Source organism: Oryx dammah, unplaced genomic scaffold (assembly GCF_014754425.2).
Source record: "Oryx dammah isolate SB20612 unplaced genomic scaffold, SCBI_Odam_1.1 HiC_scaffold_20, whole genome shotgun sequence".
Classification (NCBI taxonomy): Eukaryota; Metazoa; Chordata; class Mammalia; order Artiodactyla; family Bovidae; genus Oryx; species Oryx dammah.
In genome coordinates, this window is record NW_024070204.1 from 9,757,769 (window position 1) to 9,771,811 (window position 14,043).

The 14,043-nt window shown below is 42.4% G+C and overlaps 1 protein-coding gene across 2 annotated transcripts in view; it reads right to left on the bottom strand.

Annotated features, from left to right (window-relative positions):
• The window catches only part of CTNND2 (catenin delta 2), a 1,103,557-nt gene that overhangs the window by 247,715 nt on the left and 841,799 nt on the right, over positions 1 to 14,043 (bottom strand). For both annotated transcript variants that reach the window (XM_040262515.1, XM_040262516.1), the window contains one exon: positions 6,635 to 6,848. In XM_040262515.1, coding sequence (XP_040118449.1) covers positions 6,635 to 6,848 — 214 coding nt within the window. The remainder of the gene's footprint in view (positions 1 to 6,634; positions 6,849 to 14,043) is intronic.

Consider the following 14,043-nt stretch of genomic DNA (forward strand, 5'->3'; position numbering starts at 1 on the left):
TTATGGCAGAAAGGGAAGAGGAAATAAAAAGCCTCTTGATAAAAGTGAAAGAGGAGAGTGAAAAAGTTGGCTTAGAGCTCAACATTCGGAAAACTAAGATCATGGCATCCAGTCCCATCACTTCATGGGAAATAGATGGGGAAACAGTGGAAAATGTCAGACTTTATATTTTGGGGCTCCAAAATCACTGCAGATTGTGATTGCAGCCATGAAATTAAAAGACGCTTACTCCTTGGAAGGAAAGCTATGACCAACCTAGATAGCATATTCAAAAGCAGAGACATTACTTTGTCAACAAATGTCCATCTAGTCAAGGCTATGGTTTTTCCAGTGGTCATGTATGGATGTGAGAGTTGGACTGTGAAGAAAGCTGAGCGCTGAAGAATTGATGCTTTTGAACTGTGGTGTTGGAGAAGACTCTTGAGAGTTCCTTGTACTGCAAGGAGATCCAACCAGTCCATTCTAAAGGAGATCAGTTGGGTGTTCACTGGAAGAACTGATGCTAAAGCTGAAACTCCAATACTTTGGCAACCTCATGTGAAGAGTTGACTCATTGGAAAAGACTGAGAGTTGACTCATTGGAAAAGATGCTGGGAGGGATTGGGGGCAGGAGGAAAAGGGGATGACAGAGGATGAGATGGCTGGGTGGCATCACTGACTCGATGGACATGAGTTTGAGTGAATTCTGGGAGTTGGTGATGGACAGGGAGGTTTGGTGTGCTGTGATTCAGGGGGTTGCAAAGAGTCAGACATGACTGAGTGACTGAACTGAACTGAACTGAAAGGGCACAGTTGTTACATTTGAATCAGGTTTGGTTTTTTTTTTTTTTTTGATTCATGCATGAGTGTCTAGGGGGCTCCCAGGCTGTTTGGTGGTAAAGAATCTGCCAGCTAATGCAGAAGGTGTAAGAGACATGGGTTCAATCCCTGGGTTGGGAAGATATCCTGGAGGAGGAAATGGCAATCCACTCCAGTATTCCTGCCTAGAAAATTTCATGGACTGAGGAGCCTGGAGGGTTACAGTCCAGTTGGGGTCACGAAGAGTTGGGCACGACTGAGGATGCGTGGACACACACACAGACACACACGCACACACAAGTATCTAACCTCATTCCAAAAAGGTTTTGTGGAGGGTCCTTGTGACGCTGGAAGTGAAACGATCCTTTTTACTTATTACTCTCTACTCCACTCTTCCAGCCATCGTCTCTTTTTCTGCTTGTCTAGTTAAGTTTCTAAAACATCAACACATTTGCCAGGGACATCTCTTTTAAAGATCAGCAGCCAGCGATGCCGGAGTGTGACAATTGACAACAGGGCCCCCATCCATCACGGAGGCCACCAGCAGAAGCTGTGCGTGGTGGGTCAGCTGACTGCCAAGCCTGTGTATGCAGATATCCAAGGCTTGGCACACACCCAACACCCCCGGAAATCCAAATGCATTTAAGAAATGAGTGACTAAGGAATGAGTGAAGGGCCTGGACTCACCCAGAAAAGCTTATTGGAGTGAAAAGCTCATCAAACTTGGGCAAAGACTGACACTGAACAGGACCCTGTAGGGCTTTTGGGCACAGATGTGTTTCTGTGTCTTCCATTCCTTGTTTGTAGGGAACAGACTCCAGTCTCAATGACCTTCCTGAGTCTGGAAGGGCAGATTCAAACAATTGCTAATCAGGGAAGGGAGGGCATGCAGAGAGAAGGGAGGGGAAGCCAAGAAAGAATAGTGCAGCCTTGGGGCAGGGTGCTCCTTCCACCTCAAGGGATGTACATAACAATATCTTCTGAGCTCTTTAGAGGACTAGTCAGTCAGTTCAGTTGCTCAGTAGTGTCTACTCTGCGACCCCATGAACTGTAGCACGCCAGGTCTCCCTGTCCATCACCATCTCCTGGAGTTTACTCAAACTCATGTGCATTGAGTCGGTGATGCCATCCAACCATCTCACCCTCTGTCGTCCCCTTCTCCTGCCTTCAATCTTTCCCAGCATCAGGGTCTTTTCAAACGAGTCCGTTCTTTGCATCAGGTGGCCAAAGTATTGGAGTTTCAGCTTCAACATCATTCCTTCTAATGACACCCAGGACTGTTAGGATGGACTGGCTGGATCTCCCTGCAGTCCAAGGAATGCTCAAGAGTCTTCTCCAACACCACAGTTCAAAAGCACCAATTCTTCTGCGCTCAGCATTTTTTATAGTCCAACTCTCACAGCCAAGCATGACTGCTAGAAAAACCATAGCCTTGACTAGACAGACCTTTGTTGGCAAAGTAATGTCTCTGCTTTTTAACATGCTGTCTAGGACATAGCTATTCTTCCAAGGAACAAGCATCTTTTAATTTCATGGCTGCAGTCACCATCTGCAGTGATCTTGGAGCACCCCCCAAAAAAGTCTGTCACTGTTTCCCCATCTATTTGCCATGAAGAAATAAAACCCCAATAAACAAAAGATGTCAGCATTCTCTATTCCAGAGAAGACCACCTGAAGCCAATTAAAGGAATCAGAGAAGCTCATCAAGAGAATATCTGTCTCTAAAGAAGTGCACATATCCAAATCTTAATAGCAACTTTGCCCTTGAACCTATGCTGTAAAACTCATGGAATCCTCCCACGTTAGGACACAGAGTTTTTGAGGGTATGAGCCGCCGTCTTTGTCCCCCTTTGCCTGGGAAACCTATAATGCTATTCTTTTCTATCTCACCCAAAACTCTGTGTCTGATATTCTATTCAACAACAGTGCACAGAGGCTGGGTCCAAGACTCAGAAGGCAGAGAATAACACATAAGAGAAATGGAGGGTTGGGTGACCCTGAAGTTAAATTGGATTGTTTTTCAGTCACTAAGTTGTGTCCGACTCTTTGCAACCCCATGGACTGCAGCACACCAGGCTTCCCTGTCCTTCACTGTCTCCTCGGGTTTGCTCAATCGCATGTCTAGAGAGTCAGTGATGCTATCTAACCATGTCATCCTCTGTCACTCCCTTCTCCTCCTGCCCTCAATCTTTCCCAGCATCAGGGTCTTTTCCAATGAATCAGCTCTCTCCATTTGGCCTACTAAGATCCTGGATTTGCATAGCTCTGCAGGAGACAACAGAACCCTAGCTTTCACAGCTCACTTTGGCAGTTAACCATGGCCGGTGCTGAAGATGAACACAAGTCTCTAAGCCTCTTGGAGCTGAATTTATTTGCCTTATTTGACTTTTGCTTCAGGGCAGTGGAGTTAGCTTTGGCCTTATCTGCATCTGGATGCTCTGTCTAAATAGAGCTCAAGGAGTCTTGCAGGCTTCCAGGCGCCCTCAGGTGTCAGCCAGCATAGACATTTAGAAGGCTTTGTTACTACAGACTGGGTACAGCGGCAATTCCTTCCATGTGGGATGCTTTCCTAGATGTTTTTCTCAAGTGGTAGCTTGGCCAAGTGCTTCTTGTTTTTCAGTAGTATCCACCACAGCAACTCCAGAAACCAGGAGCTTCAGCAAGTCCGAATATTTCTACAACACATTTTTCTTTGAAAAATGTGCAACTCAAACCTGAAGTTTAGCCAGGTACAATAAGGCCCTGCCTCTGGAAAGATGTGAGTGTGTGCTAAGTTGCTTCAGTCGTGTCTGACTCTGTGTGACCCCATGGATTGTATGTAGCCCGTGAGGCTCCTCTGTCCATGGGATTCTCCAGACAAGAATACTGGAGTGGGTTGCCTTGCCTTCTCCAAGGGATCTTTCTGACCCGGGGATTGAACACGCATCTCTTATGTCTCCTGTACTGGCAGGCGGGTTCTTTAACCGTAGCACCACCTGGGAAGCTCACCTCTGGGAAGACAGAGAACATCTATTTTAGAAGCAACCACTGTTATCCTGAATCCATTTGGCTCTGATGCTTGGACAGTGTCATGGCAGAATACAGCACTTCTTCTAGGAGACAGTCTGGACCACCAACTCATGTTGCTTAAGAAACAGTGGGTTATGATATGACAGTGGGTGCAAACTTCTGTTCTACTCAAAAAAGGGGCAGAATAAGGCATCTGTTCTCTCTGTGTAACACATACACTGTCTTTCTTACAGCTAAAGCATCACCAGGAGGGGAAACGTGCTGACATTCTGAAGAATATCTCTGCCCTTGATGTTTCCAAATGGGGCTCACATAGAAATTCTGGATGTTGCTCAGGGGCACACAGTGGGTGGCATCCAGCATCTTCAGAAGCAGTGCTGAAGACTCGGGAGGAGCCAGCCGTCACGTCCTGCATGGTGGCTTCAAGCATCCCAAGGAGCACAGGGCGTGCTGTGGTGGACGGCCCAGGGGACCCACCAGCTGCATCTCCTTTCTGATTGAAGCCATCAGTCACTTCACCATTCTCTGTGGAGCTGAGTTTCTTTGGCAATGAGCGAAGCCACCACAGAGAGTGCTTCTAGATAAGGCATTTGTGTTGCAGCAAATTCAAGTGTTAGTAAGATCCAATTCTTTTCAAATCGTGAACTGAAAGTGCAGGTACACAGGAGGGTGCTCCTTTCGTTGTGTTGGCCTCATACATCCTTTGGGCTTCCCAGGTGGTGCTAGTGGTAAAGAACCTGCCTGCCAGTCCAGGAGATGTAAGAGACGCAGGTTCGATCCTTGGGTCAGGAAGATCCCCTGGAGGAGGGCATGGCAACCCACTCCAGTATTCTTGTCTGGAGAATCCCACGGACAGAGGAGCCTGGTGGGCTACAGTCTACAGGGTCGCAAAGAGTTGGACACATGACTGAAGCAACTTAGCAGCAACATACATGCCCTTGGTCTTAAGGCCCAGAGGCATCCACACTGAGTTCTTTCTCTTACAGGCGTTTCCAGTTGAAACACAATTCATGACAATAAGGGCAGGTGGGACTTCCCTGGTGGTCCAGGGGCTAATACTCTGCCCTCCCAGTGCAGCGGATGCAAGTTCAATCTGTGGTCAGGGAACTAGATCCCACATGCTACAACACACCAGCCAGATAAATAAATATTCTTTTAAAAAAGAAACAAAGACAAGTGTTAATAACTATAATGGCAGGTTGTATTTTCAGTTTTTAACTCATCCCAAACTATCCTACATATCATAATATGTGCATAATATGTGCAACAGGAGTTAGTCCTTCCCTGACCATGTCACCCCATGCTAGTTCAGTGTGAAAGATTACTATCATAACACAACAACCCTTCACAACATCTTTTTCCCTACAAAGACGATCTTCCACTTAGAGAAAGAAAAAACAAAAGAAAAGGAAAGGAAAAATCAGAAGGAAAAAAATATGAGAGTCTAGTTCTAATTTAGCTAAGAACATAAAGGAGATGTGCCCATGATTGGAAAGGATGCTAAATTAAAGACAATATGCTGAAGCGGGAGTCTTGACCCAAGGATGAACAAATATTTATGACTCTAGCTTCAGTAATGTATTTTCTTTTGTTTTTTTTTTTCAGGGAAATTTTAGCGTGGAGACAGAAGGTCAGTGGAATTGTGGTACTTAAAAGATCTTTTTTTGAGAATCAGTCTTGCAATCCTCTTGACAAATACTTGCTTGAAGGAGTAAAAATGTGTGCATATGTACAACAGGAGTTTGTCCTTCCCCAACCACATCACCCATGTTAGTTCAGCGTGAAACACTGCTATCATGACAACCCTTCACAACACTTTTTTTCTGCCCACACAGACAATCTACCACTTAGAGAAAGAAAAATCCAAAGAAAAGGAAACGAAATATGAACAAAAATGAAATATCCCAAAGAACAGCAATAGCAATATGTATACTGCTTACATAACATATATACATTATATTCCGGGTAGGCCAAAAAGTTTGTTCAAGTTTTTCTGTAACATCTTACAGAATATACATAAAACTCAATATATAAAAACCTGGAAGAACTTTTTGGCCTACTCAGTATAATGAGAAGAGTGATTTGAAATTCCATACTGGGGTCACCAATAACCTTAGACCCCTCAACAAGCAAAACTTCACATTAAAAAAGTGAGAGGCAATAGTAAATTACTAATGTTTCCTATGTCCATACATATTCAGGTATGTGTTAAAGGCTTTACATAATCTCATGGATTAATCCTATGACTTTATAAGGTAATATAGTTATCACAATTATGTTCATTTCTTGCAACTCAAAAGTCCTGTGCTCATGGATAAGGCATTCTCTCATGATCACTTTAGAAAGAAAACTGCTTAACCTGTAATATTATATAAATTGGGGGCTTCAATATTTTATTCAAGAAATTAATTGTTCAGGACAATAATCTCTCTGCTGCTAAGCACAGTATTATATACCTTATTACCAATAACTCAATGCCTTGGCCTTTCACCACTTATGATTTAAGTCATTCTAATGATGACTCAGGGTATTTTAAGATGTCAATTCTTAACCAAGTGACAAAGACTGAAAGGCAGTCAAAAATCTTAGGAGGGCCATGTTTATTGGATGCTAATTATTTAACATGATGCATCTACCAGCATGACATCTGATACCCTTTTACTTAAGTCTGTCATTTGCAAACATGCAAATATTTATTCCCAGGATGGCTAGTGTGGTTAGCCCTCAGACAGGCCAGGACCATAACACCTGGTTAGCACATTGCTACCATGCAGGATATAGGAAATTTATCATGAGCATCAGCCATGCTGCTACTAAGAATTCTGACCTGTGACCAGCTCCCGGATCTCCAAGTCGGTGGTCTTGCGGAGCAGCCGCACCAGGGCTGGGATCCCGCCACAGTTCTTCAGGGCGATTTTGTTGTCATCATTGGCCTTCCCGTACACCAAGTTTCTCAAGGCGCCACAGGCACTACGGTGAACTTCAGTCATCCGATGGTCCAGCAAGTCCACCAGGAGCTGGATGCCCCCTTGTCTCCTTATCTGGAGAAGCGAAGGAGAGAGGAAAGTTTTACTACTTAAACCCCAGTGGGTTTTTCCTATGAGGTCATTGCTACAATTCACAGCACTGAACGGAAGGCCTTTGGCAAAGGGAAAAGAAAACAAATTATTCTTCTCTTTAGATTCTATTGCTTTTACTTATTTTCATATCCTCCTGATAAAAATTCAAATGCATTTCTTTTCAAATCTTAGAATTTTGAAAAGATGATTTTAACCTCCTAATGGGTGTTCTCTCTATAAAAATATGCTACATACTCGGCATGAAGCAGACAGACGGGCAAAAGGATCTCACTCCTAAGACTTATGAAATGTAACCACTGTCTTAAAGGGCTGCAGGATTGATGTACACAATGTGAAAATTATGCAGAATAGGGAGATGCTCCCAACCTTTCCAAGGAACCAGAAGCCAAATGAGAAAGCATACAAGGCTATTCATCTGAGAAGAACTGGAAAATAAGAACGTCACTCACAATGACACTTGTTTTACACACTAAAAGTATGTTCTGCTTAACTTAGGCATTTGCCTAATTACAAAAAAATAACATTTAATCTGGGTGGTTTTCTAATCAAAGAAAATGTTTTAATGAGTAAATGAAGAAAAAACTTTTCAATGATTCTAGATGGGTCTTCTCTTGGCTGCTGCTGCTAAGTCGCTAAGTCATGTCCAGCTCCTTGCAACCCCATGAACTGTAGCCCTCCAGGCTCCTCTGTCCATGGGATTCTCCAGGCAAGAATGGTGGAGTGGGTTGCCATTCCTTCCTTCAGGGGATCTTCCCAACCCAGGGACTGAACCCGCGTCTTTTATGTCTCCTGTATTGGCAGGTGGGTTCTTTACCACTATTGCCACCTGGGAAGCCCCTTGTCTAATTTCTAGACCCATTTTAAAATTTGAACTGCAAACAAACTGTCTAGTTAACATACAGACCATTTCATGGAGTTTTCATTGGCAGAGCTCTATTTGAATATTACTGCATTTGGAAAAAGAATACATACAACTCACTTAAATTCTTTTCTTTTTTAACTTCAATGTACCTTAAGGGTTGAAGAGTTCTAATTTGGCATGAATGGATATAATCTGGCATCTTTCCTATTTGGCTTTCTTTTTTTAATTTTTGGCTGCACCAAGCAGCATGTGGGGGCCTTAGTTTCCTGACCAGTGAGCAAACTCATGTCCCCTGCAGTGGAAGCATGGAGTCTTAGCCACTGGACCACCAGGAAAGTCCTCCTACTTAGTTTTCTGATTATAAAAAAACTCATTAATCCCACAGATGCGCAGGGACACAGAGCTAGATCCCTGGACTCGTTCAAAGCTTCTCAAATGCCATGCTGTCTACAAGGCTATTCCAACTACAACCACACTATTTAAAATTGCCATGTGCACCACACCACCTCCCTAACCTAGCAGGCTTTTTTCACCTTAATCTATTAAAGAATCTTTCATAGTCCTGCTGGGCCCTAACTTCTTTATAATGTTTCTTGTGATTGTCTGTCTTCTGCTAGAATGTACGTTCTTGGAAGGCAAGTCTCTTTGCTTTGTTCATTGATGGATCCCCATCCCTAGGCCAAGTGCAATGCCAGGAACATAGTAGAAACTTGGTATGTATCTGAATAAATGGCGGGGGGAGCATGTATTACTTGTTACAGCACATTTTTTTGTCAGGTGAGCTCATATCAGCTTTTAAAAAGGGAATAATATTCTTCCTTGAAGGAAAAAACAAACAAACAAAAAAGCTTGTGAACATCTCAGAATGTCTCCAAGGGGCCAATGCATCTCTTTTGAAACCCGTTTACAAAAAATGAATGCATGCATCTCACACACAAGGTGGACCATCTCATGATTCAGAATATGCCTGGAGGAGTTGTTTTTATCCATCACCCAAATGGAAACAGAGAAAGCTGAAATCCTTCCAGAATCCATGGGCTTGAAGTTCCTATTTAGAAAACACGAGTGTGGGATTACACCGCCAGTGAGACCAGGACCGAGGACAGAGGAGCCGACCACACACCCGCCACCCTCCCCCGCCACCCCACCTCTGCCTCAGAGGGGCCAGGGCTGCAGAGACAGGTACCTAAGTCCCTGAGGTGCCCTACAGTCCGTGGCGGTGCCAGCATGGGGAGAAATGGCTAAAAGGATCACTGGGTCAACAGAATAAACTAAGAAAGGTTCAAAGAACAACTTTTCCCAACTTACAGTTTTACCCTGGTCCTGCTTGGCTTTTCGTTTATCTGATAAATATTTTTAGATTTCAAGAGAGATGAAATCTATCACTATATACGTATGTCCCATACATACATCTGAGCTTTAAAACACCCATTTATTCCCATTTGTATGAAAAGGTTAGACTATTAATGTCATTTTATTGATGTGTGTGTCTTTGAATATGTGTACTTTACAAATTATCTAGGTTTAACTATTTTAATAATGATGAAGCTATTGTAAAAGAGGTAATAGAGCCATTCATACAGTTCATTGAATGCTTATGTATAAAGTAAACAGTAATAGTAAACCTATCTCTCTCTCTACCTTAGTCTGTATATCATAGTTAAGATTCCTTATTTCCCATTCATATAACTTCATGAATTAAGCTATTCAAACATTCTTCTAAAAATTTAAAAGGGAAAATGAATTCAAAGTGAAGGCAATATCATTTTTTAATGGTATCATGAGATAATGATGTTTTCAGTGTGACCCTAATTAATGCCATATACTCAAATGTATAATGAAATCTTCAATTCTATTTTAATCTAATTAGAGCAACACAAGTAAGATGATAAACTTTTTTATTTGCTCTTATTTTGAGGGTCACTGGATCATCAATACTAAAAATCAACAACAACAACAACAACAAACTTTTCTCGGGGTTGAATATTATCTAATAAGGGAGAACCCTACTTCAGCTTTCTGAAGACAAACATCAGTCAGGGATAATGTTCACACATGTGTACTTGGTTCTGCCTCCTCCCAGATCCACTCCGCTCCCAGCAGGACCAGAAAAGGAGCCACAGGGCAGACTTTCAATTTTCTTGCAGGGTCTTCATTCCCTGCAGGACCTCTGGGTGGGGTGGATGGATCTGCAGGCTGCCTTCTTCACTTCCTTTCTGCTTTTCTCCTGTGTCCTCTCTCCCTTCCACTTGTCCTGGCATCTGATTCTTCTAGCTTCTTCTTGTTTCCAACCTTAAACTCTCATAAGGCTCCAAACAAACCCACTGCAAACATCAAGACAGTCCAGTTCTTTTCAAAAGGTGATCAGGGGGAAGTCTCTTCTTTGAAAAGGCACCTTTACCTCCTCTCTCACTAAATGGCCAGAGATCTATTTTTCTTTAATTTTCCCCATCAGTCACTTCACCTCCAATAGGTGAGGCCCTGGTTTGCATCCACTCAGTATCATTTGAGACCAGTGTATCCTTTCATCTTCCTCCCTTCATCATCACGCAGAATTCCTCACAAGTCAAATCTTAAAGGGAATCCAGGTTTAATATTACTGAAACAAAGTCAACAAAATACTACATAATATTATATCCAATATGCATGAGATATAAGAATATCAAATCCACTAGAAGGGTGCCAGTCATATGGTAGTGAGCCAATAAATATTTATCAGACGAATCAAAGAATGCGACAGTGCTTATCATATATTGGTTTCCTTCTCTTTTTAAAAAATATTTTTAGAAAGATGGTATATTTTTAGAGCAGTTTTAAGTTCACAACAAAATCCAGCAGAAAGAACAGAGGTTTTCCATATACCACGGTCCTTATACGGGCACAGCCTCCTCCATTATCACCATCCCCCCAAGAGCCATACATCTATTACAACCTGTGAGCCTACACGGACACACCATTATCACCCGAAGTACAGAGTTTACATTAGAGTTCACTCTTGGGTGTTGCATAGGTCTTGACAAAAGTATAACAACACGTGTCTACCATTACAGTATCACACAGAATAATTTCACTGCCCTAAAAGTCCTCTTTGTTCTGCCTGCTCATCCCTCCCCCCATCACCCCTCCTCCCTAACCCCTGGAGAAATCGCTGATCTTTTTATGGTGTCCATGGTTTTGCCTTTTCCCGAATGTCATAAAGTTGGGATCACCCAGTAAGTAGCCTTTTTTTCAGACTGGCTTCTTTCACCCAGTCCACACATTTAAGATTCCCCCATAGCTTGACAGCTCATTTCTTTTTAGTAATGAATAGTATTTCACCATCTAGATGTTACGTATTGATCTACTCACCTACTAAAAGACACGTTGGTTGCTTCTGAGTTTTGGCAATTAGGAAGAAAGTTGCTGTAAAAGCTGCTATCTGTGTGTGAATTTCTGTGCGGACACAAATTTTCAACTTCTCTGGGTAAATACCAAGGAGAGCTTTTGCTGGGTTGGACAGTGAGAAGATATTTATTTTTGTAAAAAACCACCAAATTGTCTTCCAAAGTGTCTGTATCATTCTGCATTTGAATGAGGGTTTCTGTCGCTCCAGACACTCACCACCACTGGGAGCTGTCAGTGTTCCGCTTGGGCATTCTGTTAATACTACACTGGGTGTGCGTGTTTAGCTGCTCAGCCGTACCCCGATACTTTGCAGCCCATGGACTGTAGCCCACCAGGCTCCTCTCTCCAAGGGATTCTCCAGGCAAGAATACTAGAGTGAGTTGCCACGCCCTCCTCCAGGGGATCTTCCTGACCCAGGGATCCAACCCACATCCCCTGTGCCTCTCCTGCACTGGCAAGCAGGTTTTTTACTGCTGAGCCACTGGGGAAGCCCCTACGAGACTGCATTTGTATCTTAAGGTTGTGTTTTCTTTCTCTTTTCATTCTGACTGTGTGATTCCAATTTATTTACATTAATATGAATCACTGAAACAAAAAACTATCAATAATGCAATACATATAGGGCAACAATAGCTTGCAATGGACCTGGACCGAACAAATCTCACATCTCCCACTTTTACTGAACTTGACAGGGATTGAGTGGGAAGTGCTTTTCATATACAACCTAATTAGATGATTTTATATTTGTTTCATTAAACAATTATTTGATACATAGTCCACTTTAGTTCCTATGTCAGTAGCTCACATTTATTTTTCTGCTTAGCTGTGAACTTCAGGAATTTAGATGGAGAGAGCAGTGAATAAGAAATAAGGAAAATGGAAGCTGATGAACTCTATACACAGGGGAAATAAAAATGATTAACCAATCAAACAAAGCAAAACTATACCCTGCTGTCTGTCATTTTAGGTTGTTTACAAAGAGAACCTTCTTAAGCCTAATGTGGGTAGTCTCTTCAGAGAAGGCAATGGCACTCCACTCCAGTGCTCTTGCCTGGAGAATCCCAGGGATGGGGGCCCTGGCGGGCTGCTGTCTCTGGGGTCGCTACGAGTTGGACATGACGGAGCGACTTCACTCTCGTAGCGACTTCACTTTCACTTTTCATTTTCACGCACTGGAGAAGGAAATGGCACCCCACTCCAGTGTTCTTGCCTGGAGAATCCCAGGGACGGGGGCCCTGGCGGGCTGCTGTCTCTGGGGTCGCACAGAGTTGGACACCACTGAACGACTTAGCAGCAGCAGCAGCAGCATAGTCTCTTGGGGATGAAAACTGGGAGGCATGAGCAAAGAATCAGTAAAAGTTCACTCAGTTTGCACCAGGGAAGAACGAAAAGAGCTTATACGCTTTTGCCATATAATTCTCTGTTTAAAGAGTTTTTATTTTATTTTTTTTAATTTTGTACTGTTCTTTTCATTTTTTAAAATTCTTTTCTTTTTTTAAATTTATTTAATTGGAGGCTAATTACTCTACAATATTGTAGTGGTTTTTGCCATACATTGACATGAATCAGCCATGGGTGTACATGTGTCCCCCATCCTGAACTCCCCTCCCACCTCCCTCCCCATCCCATCCCTCAGGGTCATCCCAGTGCACCAGCTCTGAGCACCCTGTCTCATGCATCAAACCTGGACTGGTGATCTGTTTCACATATGATAATATACATGTTTCACTGCTATTCTCTCAAATCATCCCACCCTCATCTTCTCCCACAGAGTCCAAAAGTCTGTTCTTTACATCTGTATCTCTTTTGCTATCTTGCATATAGGGTCATCATTACCATCTTTATAAATTCCATATATGTGCATTAATACACTGTATTGGTGTTTTTCTTTCTGACTTACCTCACTCTATATAATAGGCTCCAGTTTCATCCACCTCATTAGAACTGATTCAAATGCATTCTTTTTAAAAGCTGAGTCATATTCCAATGTGTATATGTACCACAGCTTTCTTATCCATTCATCTGCCAATGGATATCTAGGTTGCTTCTATGTCTTGGCTATTGTAAACAGTGCTGCAATGAACACTGGGGTGCATGTGTCTTTAAATTCTGGGACTACGATTATCTAAACATCATCCAGGAGTAGGATGTGGTTTTCTTCCTTGCCTTTCCATGATGAGGCAGAATATATACAACCCTTTTAATTCAGGAAACAAATGGCTGGGCAATTAAATTAAATACAAGGAAAATACAAGTAATACAACATCACTCATTGCAAGAAAAATGAGGCTTCCGAGCTTTATCTGCATTTATTGAGAATAAACTATATTTACCAAATGAATTAGCTATTATCATTAAACTGGCATCATCATCAATGAATAATTTAGAAATACATCCACGTAAAGCAGCAGTTGTACGTTCATGACAGGATTCATAAAACTTTAATGATGATGATGATGTATAGGGGACCGAAAAGTTAACAGGGGACAGAATTCCTCATGGGAGGTACCTGTCTACATGGAGAAACAGACTTTTAAAGGTTGCTTTCTGCATTACCCCCCTCTGTATAACAGGCTCTAGGTTCATCCACCTCACTAGAACTGAATGAACCTAGAGCCCGTGATCACATACAGAGTGATGTGATTCAGCAAGAAAAAAAAGTATCATATTTGTTTTATATTACAGATATTTCATATATATATTTGTTCCATATATATATATTACACACATATGGAATATAGAAAAATGGTACTATTTGCAGGGCAAGAAAAGAGACACAGACAAAGACGACAGACTTATGGACACAGTGGTGGAAGGAGAGGGTGGGAGGAATTGAGAGCATGGCGCTGAAACATACAGGTTGTCACATGTAAACGAGACAGCTAATGGGAATTTGCTGTATGATGCAAG